Here is a 15062-nt window from a genome sequence, read left to right as displayed (position 1 = left end):
AGCTAGAAGGCCAAGCTGAAGTGAAGAAAGTGAAGAATGGAGAAGAGATGGGGTGTCGGTGGGGATTGCTAACACTTTGTCACAGGAACAGAAGGTGAGGATGTGAATTTATAGGATGTTGGATTAAAAGAAGGAGGGGTTTCAGCTATGCTCAACCCCCAATCTTCAGTTGTAATGTAATTACATTTAGTTAGCAGGCAGCCAAAAAAAATCTGAGTTTATTCAACTTTAGTTCCGTTAATTTACTATTAAAAGTTTTCAATGAACTTAAAATTTCAGGCAACACGTAATTTTTTTGGTTTAAACAGCTACCTTTTTTTTATTATTTGAACACTAGTGTATTTGTTTTTATCACCCCTATGAGCCTAATGGCTACAGACAATGAAAGAACTATACATATATTTATATATATATAGAACTGACCAGAAACTTATCCTGATGTTTAGATTTCAACATGTCTGCCACTTCTTTCAGGTTGGTGCAATAATGGTGCTCATCCAGATGGGGCAGGAAGAAGACAGAAATGATTCTCTCAGTGATGTAGATGAGGTCAAAATCATACTGGCTTTCCATTACTCTGTCCATCACTCGTTCCACACTGCCACCCCTTTAACAAACAGCTGAGTTACAGTCACATAGAAACCTTTTGGTCTCTGTTAAACAATCAACATGTCACTTGTCATGATTCAACATTCTCTGTTACTCTTCATACCTGGCAGGGCTTTTTTTCTGGCTCTGGGATGACTGAGAGAGAGAAAGAGAGAGAGTGAGAGAGAAAGAGAGATGGGGGGGGGGGGGGGGGGGGGGGGAGACAGGTAAGAGACATATGACCTGATTCACTTCACAGCCCAACACGCAGCATGTCTTTCTCTCATGTTAAAAGGGTTCAGCACATGATATGAAGCCTTCAGATGTGGATCATACAAACGTTAAGGCACATTTTATGTTTTTTTTTTTTTTATGTTTGCCCCATGTGAGAACCTCAGCAAGTAAACAGAAACTATACATTAAAATTAGCAGAAAAATGCCACATTTAAATTTGCTCTCCATTATTTTCACTTAGAAAACCATCAAAACATGATGACAGGGTGCTCAAACTGTGGCATACTACTGTGTGACTGTTACATTTGCTTCAGCCCAAAACACAAACTCTGATCTTAATCTTGAACTTGGTTCTAAATCTAACCCTAACTCTAATGACTTTCAGGAGATGCCTATTATAAGTGACTTTTCTCTGTGCATGTTGTACTAGCAAATAACATGTATATAATAAATGAACGTAAACAAGTTAAATTTTCAGTCAAAAAATTTTAATGCCCTTTGACCTCTCAATGCTGATAAGGTCGACTGAAAAATTACAGGATTTCTAGAAGGAAAAACACAAAGTAGAGAAAGTACTGGGTACAGATTTACTCACAGGATTTGCAGCAGGAACACAGGGCCCAGAGACCTGAGAGAGATTCACACTATCAGAGAGAGACTAACTACCTTCTAAAATCTCTGCCTACGTTTAGAACTCTATCTCAGTCAAGTGGAGTGGTTTGACTGTTTCTCTCCTGTCTAACCTCCTATAAGTTTCCAACTCAGTGTTCTGTTTCCTGCAGCTAAGTTTTGCATCACATCACTGCCCACATCTCCTCCCTATTCCTCAGTCCTGTCTCTGTCCTTCCTTCCTGACCCGGCCTTCCAGCATCAAGCAGGACCCGTCCAAAAAGTCTAGTTCAAGTTCCTAAAGTTTTCCCCTTTTTACAGTCGTACAGTCTCTCCTCATGCTGCAACCACATATTGAATTAGGAAAAATAGCATCTGTGTGGCTGAGTGAAAATCAAGAATGACTTTCAACAAAGCCCTGTCATCTCATCTCTACCATTTCTTTTATGTTGTTTATCATGAAAGGCTAAAAACTTTATATTCCAAATATGAAACCATTATTTTCTATATCTAAAAAAATTACTATCTATCTACAGTATCTCATAAAGTGAGTACACCCCTCACATTGCTGTAAATATTTTATTATATCTTTTCATGGGACAACACTATAGAAATGAAACTTGGATGTAACTTAAAGTAGTCAGTGTACAGCTTATATAGTCCTCTGTCTTCAGTTCCTGCTTGTCTTCAGCAAACGGTTTGCAAGCTTTCTTGCGAATCTGAATCTTGTGAATCTTTCTTGTGATGCTGAACACGTGGATTCAACTTCTTTGGTCGACCCTGGCGAGGTCTGTTCCAAGTGGAACCTGTCTTGGAAAATCGCTGTATGGCCTTGGCCTCCATGCTATAGTTCAGTTTCAGGGTGTTAGCAATCTTCTTATAGCCTAGGCGTCTTTGTGGAGAGCAACAATTCTATTTCTCACATCCTCAGAGAGTTCTTTGCCCTGAGGGGCCATGTTGAATATCCAGTGGCCAGTATGAGCGAATTGTACCCAAAACACAAAATTTAACAGCAATGCTCCCCATTCACACCTGGAATCTTGTAACTCTATTGAGTCACATGACACCAGGGAGGGACACAACTGGGCACAATTTGGAAATGTCCACTGTGAGGTGTACTCACTTGTGTTGCCAGCTATTTAGACATGAATGGCTGTGTGTTGAGTTATTTTCAGAGGACAGTAAATCTTTAGTGCTATACAAGCTGCACACTGACTACTTTAAGTTACATCCAAGTTTCATTTCTATAATATTGTCCTATGAAAAGATATAATAAAATATTTGAAGAAATGTGAGGGGTGTACCCACTTTTGTGAGACACTGTATATATAATACACACACACACACACACACACACACACACACACACACACACACATATATATATATATATTTTTTTTTTCAATAGTTTCTTTAACAATTTTGTTTACATCTCAACCATTGAATAAAGAGGAAATTTTAAATATCAGTGGAATTCTCCATTCAATCTAATCTTCACTGAATTGTCAATTCTTTTAACAAAATAAAGAAAATTCAAATGTTTATTGTGAATAAAAGTATGAAAATTACATGTAATAAAAATGATTTTAGTCAGATGGGTCAGGTGTTTAACCAACTTACCAAAATTTCGCCATCTCAGATTTTCTTAATTTAACATACTGGAGAAAAAAAAATCATAAATGTGGCTTGTTCAAAAGTGATGGCACATTTTATATTTTATGTATTTTGACAGGGTTTTCAAACTTTTACATGAAGTGGAACTAAATTGTAACATATTTCAGGTAGCCTAGTATACATAGTTTGAGGTTGAGCAGTTCCAGTGCAGTGGCTGAGATATGATAGCCGGACTGCTTTACTCAGCGGCAGAAACATCTATCGAGCAGAACAAACAGAGCCTGACACTCTGCCATCCAGCCAACATTCCAGCAGGACAGAACTGGAGCACGACACAGCGCGTGCTCAAGGTGAGGAGCCATAAGCCACATCTGATCCAATATGGTCTGTTTCGTTTCTCTCTCTTTTCTTTATCGTCTCTCACTCCTAGCAATTTTTGATGAGCCAACACAAAGTGGTGATCACATCTCTCTGCCAATTACACTAACTCCTCCTGAACACTCATAAACTGCCCTAATCATACACACACACACACACACACGCACACACACTCACACACACACACACATACACACATACAGTTTTCATCTCTTAATGTATGTATATAAGTATTCTGGGATTTTAAGGGGTTAAAGGCCTTTGGCTAAACGTAGGGCAACTCCATGTTACAGATGTGTGTGTGTACAGTGTGTTTGTGTGTGTATGTGTGTCAGTTTTATTTTGACAACCTGTACAAATGTCTACAAAGACAATCTGCTTCTACATGAGGCTCCAATTCTAATGAGTCATACATAATTATGCTAAGGCATGTTGGTATAGTTTTAACAGCAGCATTAAATACAGTGCAGGTGCACTTACCTGCCTCATGTTATTTACTGGATAGGGATGCACCCCATCTAGTTAAATTTCAACACAGTTCAGCTGAAAATAAAATAATAAATTTGCTAACTGCCAATTGCTGATTGTGTGTTTGAAACAAAAACTTGATCTCAACTGCTTTCTGCTTTCAATCTTGAATGATTCTTGTTTCATTTCCTAGTACTAGAAAATAAATATATGTGTGTACATTAATAAATATATGGAATATGTGATTAGAAGTCTTGTTTAATCTACCATGTACACACATTGACATTGTTTGTTGCTGAGTTTTAAAGTCTCCCTCAGTTTTACAGACATCCTCTGGGTCTTCATTAGAGTTATTGTCAGACTGGGAGACATCTGTTAATGATTAACACATGTATGTGTGTATATGTGTGTTTACCTCAGGCTTCATATTAATGATTTACTCTGCTATACCTTATATGGGAGTAAAAATCTTTTTGTTTTGCAACAACACCATTAAATGAATTCTCTGTTCTTTAACACTACAACACTCTGTCTTCTGAAGCACTTTAAAAGAACGGGATCAAGCTGGAAGCTGTATAACAGAGCTACAGTAGCCAACTCACAGTGAGATTACAGTACATTCATCACAATGCAGTGTATTAAGCGCAACACTTTATAGACATTTTAACAGATATGTAGTTTTAAAAATGTAATATATGATTGTTTGTGTTGCTTAACAACTTTGAGCTTGTGCTTAAAAATATATATATGTTTTAGGGGAAATTTCAAACATAAATGTAGAAAAAGTGGGCCAGCACAACAATGGGCCTCATAGTGTCAGCAAGCATTGAGATAACCACTGAAATAGTAAATATACATGTTCACAGATTTGCGGTAAAGTAAAGATAATGGGCTCTGAAATAAAGCAGTCACTGGGTCATGGTTACGTTTCCCTGCAGGGGATTTGTAGTTGAGTGGCTGGCTGTAAGCCTCCAAAACACCACTATACATCGCCAATATACATCAGGAGAAATGGATTTCTGACCATGTCAATGTTCCACAGTGGAGCACTGCAGACGCCAGTGGACTTGCAGGCCATAAAAGCCTAGATAACAAACTTGTACACTATAAACAACAGCAAAGGGGTTACAACACCACACATATGCAAAACATAGAGAAGGGTGAGTGACCTACAGCTGCTTACTATGTATAGTCTTTGTATACACAAAGAGAAGAGAAGAGAAGAGAAGAGAAGAGAAGAGAAGAGAAGAGAAGAGAAGAGGAGAGAAGATGAAAGGGGAAGAGAAGAAAATAGAAAACAAGAGGAAAAGAGAAATGGTGAGAAGATTAGATGAAAGAAGAGAAGAGAAGAGAAGAGAAGAGAAGAGAAGACGAAAGGGGAAGAGAAGAAAATAGAAGACAAGAGGAGAAGAGAAGGGGTGAGAAGATTAGATAAGAGAAGAGAAGAACAAAATAAAAGAGGACAACAGAAGAGACAGTGTGAAACAGGAATGTTGCGTAGAGAAACAGAAAATAAGAAGACGCTTCAGCAGAGAAATACAGAGAGACTACAGCGAGCAGATGGAAACAAAGAGAGATAAAAAGAGAGTGAGAACAGCTGATAGAGCCATAATGGCAGATGAGTGAAATGCTTGCTGGCTTCAGAGAACTATTTCCATAACTCTATTTCAGATAATCAGCTGGACTGAGCCGCCTCTTGTGTGTAAATTTAACACGGGTCTGCTTGTATTAAACACTCAGTGATTATACTGTTTTATATGATTATATATTATGTTAAAATAAATCCTACATTAAATTAAAACCAGGCTTTCATAGTGCATTATGGGGAGTGTAGTTTAGGACAGACGGGAAAGGAGTCCAGAATATGTGATAATGAGACACATAAGAATCCCTTTACTGCATCCTGTCTCAGCAGGCTAATAACTAACTGCCCTAACCGGCCCCCCCAACACACACCCCACAAACACCTCACACATACCCACAAATCTCACTCACTATATTTAATCATGAGTTGTGTGATTGGATGGCACGTGGTAATTAATTTCATTATAAAATCTTAATATATACATGTCATGTCAAAAGTTTGGGGACACATTGCTTTTCAAAATGTTTTTGATACATGTAAGCCCTGTGTTAGTAGCAACAGAAAGCAAAGCATTTACTTGTATCAGACTAGAGCAATTTAGCTCCACCCATTCATGCTGAAGTTTTTTTTTCATTCTGCAGTTCTTGTTAAACATGGCACAGTACAGAGCAGCCAATCAGCACAGAGCTCATTTACATATACCGGTCTTAAAGGCACATTAGCATAAATAGTCTGTAATTCACAAGTATGAAAATGATCATGTAAAAATGAATTACAGCTTTACGTGGTACATAAAACCTCACAAACATTAGACCTTAATAGGAAATAATAATTTAAATGAAAAGCATCTCTAAAAGACAACGCTGTCTCTGTTGTCCCATTTCAAGAAGGCAAAAAAAGTCCTCCCAAACCTTTGACAGACCGTGTATGACTTACTATTACATTTATTCTTCATTTTTAAAAACTCCATAAATAAATTAACTCAACTAAAACAGTCTCATCCTTATCATCCTGTGAGAGACAAATGAAAAGGCATTTTACCTTAGAGATGAGAGTTCTTCCCTGCTGTCTCTGACAACAGTTCTGACAGAGCAATGAACACACTCTATTCCTGTTCTCCCCTCACACACACACACACACACACACACACACACACACACACACACATTCTCCCCTCCCTCTCTGCCTAGGACACCCCACCACACCCCCACCCCCCATTTCCCTCACTCACACCCGAGGGCGAGAGAAACCAGAGAACACTGACCTGATGTTCCACTTTGAGGTTGTACTATGAGAGAGTAACAGCTGCTCTGTGATGTTAGTGTGTTTAACTCTTTAAACACTATTATTATTATTATTTTATTAATCTGAAGGCTTATTATCCAGTGACTCATATGTAGCTCAAAGTGCAGAGTTGAAGTCTGGGCATCACATAGATCCTTTACAGTGCTACTAGCATCCAAAGTGAAGTTGTCAGCTAAGCGACAACTGCTTACAAATAATAAATCATCTGCATTAGGACTCCTTCCAGAACACGGAATATGTTTGCATTAGAGCATCAGAATGATAATCCACTAATAATGTGATGTAACAAGCTCAACAGCCATGTCACCAATATTTACAGAATGCAACATAAACACACACACACACAGACACACACACACACACAGACACACACATACCCTGTAACTCATTTTTTTTCCACACCAGTCAAAAATCATGTCTTCATGTCTTCTTCTTCACCAAGATGCTACAATATTCTTTCTCTTGTAAATCTATTATTTTTGAGATCTCACAGTGATTAATTATTAGTTACAGCTACAGAAGATGAAGCACAATAACTATTATCATCTTAATCATGTTTATTGGGTCAGCTTCATGTACACCTTAAGTAGTGATGGAAGTGGTGGAGGGTTTCTCAGTCTTACCTGTGTTTCACAGTTATTATGAACAGCGGTTTTGCATTCTGTAAGAGAAAGTGAAACCATCAGTGTGAACAATTAAATTCAGTACAAATCTATTAAAATAGAAGAGCTTGTGTGAGTGTGTATCTCACCTTTACAACAGATGCCATCACTGTCTAAGGCCTGTCTGCACACAGCACAGTGCTGTTTCTTCTTAAAGTTTCTCTCTATGAAAGAGTGTGATCCAACTTTCCCCAGCTAAACACACACACACACACACACAGATACAGGGTCAGGGTCACTCTCTACACTCTCTTTAAGTGAGTGTGATACACCTTCCATTGTGCTCAAAACAGGACTTTTCCACTACTGTTATATGGAAAAGTTTTAAACACCACTGGCCAAATTACATGTTTTTTTTGTTTGTTTTATTTAATAGAAATAGCAGAAAAATGCTGTGCACATTTTCTATTTGAAGGGTTTTCCTTTTACATGATATGCATTATTGGAAGGGGGCTTGACATATTCAAGAAATAACAATGCTATGTTATGATTAATACCACCTTTATCAGAGAGAGAAAATGTGTTTTTCGCTATGATCAGGGGTGCCCAAAGTTTTGCACGCAACTGTATATTTGAACCGTCAGCATGAATTGGAAATAACAGCCAAGGCTGTTTCTCAAAACACTTTACTTGAACATTACTGCATTTCGTTGCCATGTACTTGTACTGAGTAATGACAATAAAGTTGAATCTATCTATCTATCTATCTACATAAAATTGACATAACTACACATTAAACATGTCATGGATGATGACATATGTTGTCATGAGCTGTCATGACAGATTATATCCAGTGATATACGTGTCATATTACTGTTACTGATAATTGTCATGATATAATGCATTAATGTGGTCTTATAATAAGATGTCATTTTGGTTAAATAGAGTACAAAGTAAAAATGATCATGTGGCATATACTGTTATGACATCAATTGTTATGACATCATGTCAATTACTGAACAAAATCTGTCATCTGACAACTCACGACAGCATATGACATCTGCCATGGCTTGTTTATGGCATGGTTATGTCAATGTTGTGTAGCGGGGTTCAAGCATTCACCTCAATCATATTATTTTGTATGCACCACAAGAGTACATCATTTTATTGTCATTGTTGTTTTGTGTACATATAATATACACAACAACCAAAACAACAATGACAATGAAATGATGTACTTGTATGGTCCCTTGTCGCTCATAGGTAATCTGCATCTGTATATATATCACTTGTAGCAAGAAATGGCCCTTATCATAATGTGTCATTCTGTGACATATTTCCAGTGTTTTTCCAAATGAAACACATTATAATGTAGGGTCTCTGAGCTAGCTGAGCAATTTTTGTTGATGATAGGTTGGAGTGGTGGGAGTGGGAGGTGAAACATAATATTATTGTTTAATATAATTTTTCCCTACTCGCTAGTGCATGTAATCATAAATGAAAATATATTTTAGACATGCAGCAAAGGTCATTACATTTTGATGGAAGATTAGACAAAGACAAGAATTTTGCTGTCTAAATGATATAAATTAAAGAATCGTGACCACAGCCATAAACCAGCAAGGCAAAACAGGTCAATTTCAAACAATTTCTGGCTTTAAACAGGATTCTTCTCTACATTCATCATGTTAAGGCCCACTGTGTGTATTTAGTGAAATAAGAAACTGACACATTTTTTTGGTATGAGTAATCAATGAATTGTTGGAAGTTGGAACTCTTTTCCTAAAATATTGACTATTTTTTTCCCTCTAGAAACAAATGAATGAGAATTGCAAGCTGGGCACTGACCACGTAGCTTAATGACCAGCTGTCTAAGGGTTTACTTTGGCTGTTTTGATGAAAAAGGCTCAAACAGCGGCACTGTGGTTCCAATCTGCTTGGACATTTCCCTTGACAGCCAAACCATCTCAACAACAGTAACAGGCCATGTTCTTTCCGCGATGGCGCCATCTACTGAGCGTAAATCTGTTTTATGACTCAGAGCTGAAACATTCTGTAACAAATGAAGAAAGTCTAAGCTGCAGTGTAACAGGCCAAAGCATGTTTTTAATGAGCCTGTGCTTTAGTGCTGCTTCCAGAAGCTTTGCAGGCTCTAGTTTGAAACTAGAGGAGGTACAGAGTCTAGAGGTGCACAATGTATTTTCATCTTTATTGTAATACTGCAATTGCAATATGCAAATAAGGCCTCTAACCAATCGTGCAGTTGTTTATTGGCTACTGTGAGCATCCCAACCAATCACAGACACCCCAGAAGAGTGCTTCAGCAATGTCAATAACTTTGGTAAGTAATACAGACATCTAACCAAGTCCCATCAGTGCTTCACCAACATGATACATTTGATACATTGAAAGGCAGAACTGCAATTTGCAGCAGTGTAATTGCAATATGGTGTTTTGTCCATACCATTCAGTCCTAGAACAGATCGCTTTTGCTGCATCCTTTCCTCCACCTCTCTCTCTCTCTCTCTCTCTCTCTCTGCAGCCAAATCTATGCTCATAACTAAAGCATTTCCCTCCATGTTTCCCTCCCCCAGCACACACACACACACACACACACACACACACACACACCCACACACTGCTGGCTGTCCTGTGAGCAGCAGCACTGGTGTTTGAAATGTGACATAAGGAGTTTAGGAGAGAGAGGGATGAGGGGTATTGACAGATGAATAGACTGATGTATGATAAACAAACGTGAATACATCAGCAGTAACTAATGTAATGAAATGGCCACGCCAGTACAGCTCCTTTGAGTTAAGAGAGACAGATAAAGAGTGAGAGATTTATGTATGAGAGATGTATGAGAGAGCATGTATTGACTACACTGTCTTATTTAAATGATTTAAATGTTTTGACAATAATACAACATGCCAATAAAGCTTCTCTGGGTTCACATAAATACAATACTATCTCAAGTCAGTTCCCAGTGAAAATTAGTTTTCAGTCAAAATGATCATGAAGTACATAGTCACTCATGTTTAAGTATATTGTTAGGGAGAGATTTAATATACTTCCATAAGGAACAGGAAAGTCGAGAGCAAAAACAAGAGTTTCCAAAACTGGAGTGCAAAACATGGAAAACAGAATCTTAACTGTGCGAGGCCTGGTAGACCACCAAAACTGTCAGCATCAGATCTTTGAGAAAGAAGAGAAAACCAAGCTCCACTCTTGCAGAGTCCAGACAATGTCATTGTGTTTGGGATTATTTGGATCGTGAAAAGCAGAAAAACTTGACTTTGGACATGTGGAAAAACATCCCTGCAGATTTCTTTGAAAAACTGAAAGTAAGCCTCCTGAAAACACTAGAAGCTGTAATAAAGGTAACAAGGGGACACAATTAATACCGAAAATGTTGAAATGTAATGTTTAGTTGTTGAGGTTTCTGTGTAGTTTTTTGTTAAATATATGTTTTCTCCTTGTTTTCTCACACAAAAAATGAGTAAAAATAATGTATATACAGCTTTTTCTTGTTTTCTTCTTCAACAATATTACCACTATTATTGTAAGGCATTTTCTTCATTGTTTTGTCAGGAGTGTCTGTATGTGATGGAGAGAGAGTGAGTGAGTGAGTGTGTTTTCTGTCTGTGACGAATTTTGCTGGTGACATTTTGAAGTGGCAGATCACGAAACCCTGTAACTGAAACTACTGATCCAGTCACTGTAGTACACACACACACACACACACATACACACACACACACACACACACACACACTAATGCACACACACAGAAAATATTCCAGGCAGGAGCAGACGGCAGCAGGTGGGAAGAGCATGCCTGCAGGTCGGTATGCTTCCTCCCAGAATTCCACCGTTTATTTTTATCCCGCCTGGGTGACCACTGTAACCCTGGGAAACATGTGTGTTTGCATGTGGGCACAGAGACAAGAGTCTTCATGCTAAATCATTTTCCACTACACTAATAATACAGATAGGAATCATTTCCATCCATTTGTATGGACACACTTGGATAGCTTACACATAAACCACATTCCAATGTGTTTTGCAAAACTGTGAAGAAGATCTGTAGAACACAAACAAAGTAAAACTACAAATCATGTAATTGGAGGCTAAAGTAAAGCTATATGGTCTCAAATGTAGTGCTGCAATGCTGCGTAATACACCCAAAGGACACACTTTACACACTTGCTGGTAATATCATATTTCCTATGGTGTCAGGTTGTATTGAGGCCATATAGGCCCACAAAAGCCAACCTGGAGCCACCACAGACTGACCAGGCTTTGCTAGAAGCATACACAAACAAACAAACACAAAACAAGTTTTAGCTTTGTAAACAACACTTGTACTGTATTAACATATAATAATTATCAGATGTGCATGAAGCACTGCACTGATCTCACACTACAACTCCAAACAAACCCAGCTCACTTGTGATGCTCTCACTGCTCAGCATGAACAACTGTTCTCCTCCCTCACACAGTTTAACTCTAAATACACAAATATATCTCTCTGATAGACCCAGACTGAACCGTAAATCTGGACTTAAAAGTCGTTTCAGTTGTCAATCACCATTAACATGGAAATTTAGCTGTAGAGCCCTGCAAGTCAAGAGATCTGCTTTCGGAACAAAACCTTGCATCTCCATTTTGGTTGGTCATTTTTTGACATAATTTTGAAACACCAGCGGCATTTTTAAGGGTGAAAAGAAATGGTCAAACATTATTTGGAATTAAATCTCTTTACATAAACTTACACTGAAAGTTAAGAACATTTTTTCCAAGTTATCATTTCTGGGAATACAAGATTTTGGTCTGACAGCAACAATATAGTCCATCATTATATCCTCACTGCCATTACTTTGTGTCTGCACTGTTCTGGTGTATTTTTTTATTTTACATCATTTGAAAGCATCAGCCATAACTTTGACTTTGTAGCTCCAATTTTCTGGTTTATGTATTTATTTAATTTTTTATTTATTTAAAATCATTTGAAAATGTCGGTTGCTTTTTACTTTGTGTGAACATTTCATAGTAGATGGACCAATAAAAACAGTCTAGTATTACTTGGAATTGAATCACGTAACATTAACATGCATTAAAGCTGTCATGTTTTCTTACGAAGTTACAAGGAGATATGATGTGCATTTATGGCAGCAATAAATGTATTTACTTACGTGTTTTCATAACCTATATTTTGGAATATACTGACAATACATTGAGAGCATAATACAATATATTCTATTTCCAAATGGACAGTTCCAGTAACCCACAGATGACCTGATGTGCATACACACATTCACACCTACCTCTTTAAGGCTGAGTATTTCTGTATCCTCGGTGCACTCTCGCGTTTTGGGGGTGATCTCCTTAACTCGCCTCTGCTTGCTGAACACACAGCCCATCTCAGCAACTTCTCGTCACTTTTGCTTCCTCCTTCTCTCTTTTCTTGCTTGTTTAAACTTTTCTCCAGTCTTCTCTTCGAGAACTTTATAGCACCTCCATTAGTCCATACAGATTCTTCCTCCTGCTCAGCCTACAGTTTTCTTCTCCTCTGTCTGTTTCCTTTCTTCTCACTGTGCTAATGCTTTTGCCCTTCTCTCTCTCCCTTCTTCACTGGCCACTTCCAGCGTGGGGTAAGATCTGACTTCTGCTGTTACTCTCACACATTCTCTCTCTCTCTCTCTCTCTCTCTCTCTCTCTCCCCTGCACTCACTCCTTGCTCTAGGTGTTCCCCGTCAGCCTGACGCTTGCCTTCTCCTTCATATACTCTGAGGGACATGCCTTTCACACAAAAGCTGGTGTTGCCCCCCCCCCCCCCCCCCCCCCCCTTTTTCTCTCTCTCTCTCTCTCTCTCAGCTGTTTTTGGAAGTCTTACATCAGAATCGCTCCCTCTCTTTGGCATTCAGCTTCACCCACGGGGAGTCATCACACACACACACACACACACACACACCCTAAAACTTCTCCACCACAAAAGTCCCTCTAATCCCTCTGTCGTTTCTACTTTCTTTGAGTCTCTCTATCTTTCTCTCTCTCTCTCTCCTCAAGCTCTATTCACTTTTCCTGTTTTCTTCTCTCCATCATTCACATCTTTCATTGATGGAAGACAATGACAGTGCCTGTTCTCGTCTATTTGGCCATATCCGCTCTGCACTCAGCCCTGGTTTTAATGTCACTGTACACTCACAGTCATGATCGTGTGGAGTACATTCTGAGCAACAGCCTCATTAAAACCCACATAAACCCACCAGCAAACATTACTGTTTATATATGCTTATCAAGCATCTGCAGTCAGGGAGCCGTCATCTATTTAATTTCCAGGTAAAATGGTCATTGAGCACAACTTTTTCATTTTCAGTGTCAAGTAAAAAACTTATATATAACAGAAAATTACACAGAAACAACAGTAACTAAATTTAAGATGGGTTTATTCAGTATTTAGTGTGTCCACTTGTTGCCATTAATACAGAATCTGTTTTTTTTTGGGAGGCTTGCTTTCAGTATTGCGCCGTAAAAGTTTAATCTTAGACGTTGGTTGCATTTTCTGCTGCTCACGATCCAGCGGATCCTAAACACATTACGTGACGTTGAGGTGTTCAGTCTCCTCAGAAACATCTCCTGAATTACTCCTGAAAAAAATGAACTACTTGAAAATGAAACAATTGTGTCTCCTTGACAAGTTGATGGAATTATGTGTTGTCTGCCTCTGAGCTGTGTGAGGTCATAAGCTCATGGACCTCCACTGAGCAGCAACTGCTCTTTTGCACAGACAACAGAAACAACAACTACAGGCACCCAACACAGCAGGAGAGCACAGTAAAACACACACACATACACATAAAGTAAGCATCTGTCACTAGAGACTGAAAACGCAAAAGACTGATCACCATCTAGCTCTCTGTCACACAATCATTTATTTTTATTTATTTATTTATTTTTCTGTGGATTTAAACTCCTGCTGTTAGACCTCACGCATATTCAAGAGACATATTAAAGCTTTAACAAAAGGGGCTGACAGAAGATTGAATATAATAAGAGTATAATATAGCATGAAATATAAAAAAAGAACGTTGTCTCATGGAATATGATAAGTGCATTATAATAATGCACTATGATAAGTGCATTATAGCATGGAATAGAATAAAAGTGCATTACAGCACTTATAATAAGAGTGCATTATAGCACAGAATACAATAAGAGCGCATTATAACATATAATAAGAGTGCATTATAGCACAGAATACAATAAGAGCGCATTATAACATATAATAAGAGTGCATTATAGCGCAGAATACAATAAGAGTGCATTATAACATATAATAAGAGTGCATTATAGCGCAGGATACAATAAGAGTGCATTATAACATATAATAAGAGTGCATTATAGCACAGAATATAATCTAAAATAACTGAATATAACAACACGATTATAGCATGGAAAATAATAAAGTACAATGTAGCATGATATAATGAGAGTACCTTGTAGCATGAGATCCAATCAGAACTTATTAGGCCAAGTATTAGCTCTAACTTATTAAAAGACCAGCTTCAAAACTGTTTCTCCTTCCCACACACTGCACATTTCATGTAGAAAATGTGACCAGCAAAACTGTCTTTTGAGGCTTTCATATAAGTATGTTTTGAACAGCTGTCTCAGAA

The 15062-nt window shown here is 38.1% G+C and overlaps 1 protein-coding gene across 2 annotated transcripts in view; it reads right to left on the bottom strand.

Annotated features, from left to right (window-relative positions):
• Nucleotides 1-13124, bottom strand: part of tns2b (tensin 2b) — a 30962-nt gene extending 17838 nt beyond the window's left edge. For both annotated transcript variants that reach the window (XM_017720352.2, XM_017720357.2), the window contains exons 1-6: nucleotides 12711-13124; nucleotides 7533-7638; nucleotides 7405-7442; nucleotides 1418-1450; nucleotides 713-744; nucleotides 424-607 (exon numbers count right to left, since the gene is read on the bottom strand). In XM_017720352.2, coding sequence (XP_017575841.1) covers nucleotides 424-607; nucleotides 713-744; nucleotides 1418-1450; nucleotides 7405-7442; nucleotides 7533-7638; nucleotides 12711-12806 — 489 coding nt within the window. In that variant the 5' untranslated portion in view covers nucleotides 12807-13124. The remainder of the gene's footprint in view (nucleotides 1-423; nucleotides 608-712; nucleotides 745-1417; nucleotides 1451-7404; nucleotides 7443-7532; nucleotides 7639-12710) is intronic.
• Nucleotides 13125-15062: the final 1938 nt, after the last annotated feature.

The sequence above is a fragment of the Pygocentrus nattereri genome, chromosome 26, assembly GCF_015220715.1.
Source record: "Pygocentrus nattereri isolate fPygNat1 chromosome 26, fPygNat1.pri, whole genome shotgun sequence".
Lineage (NCBI taxonomy): Eukaryota > Metazoa > Chordata > Actinopteri > Characiformes > Serrasalmidae > Pygocentrus > Pygocentrus nattereri.
This window is presented reverse-complemented; position numbering and strand designations above follow the sequence as displayed.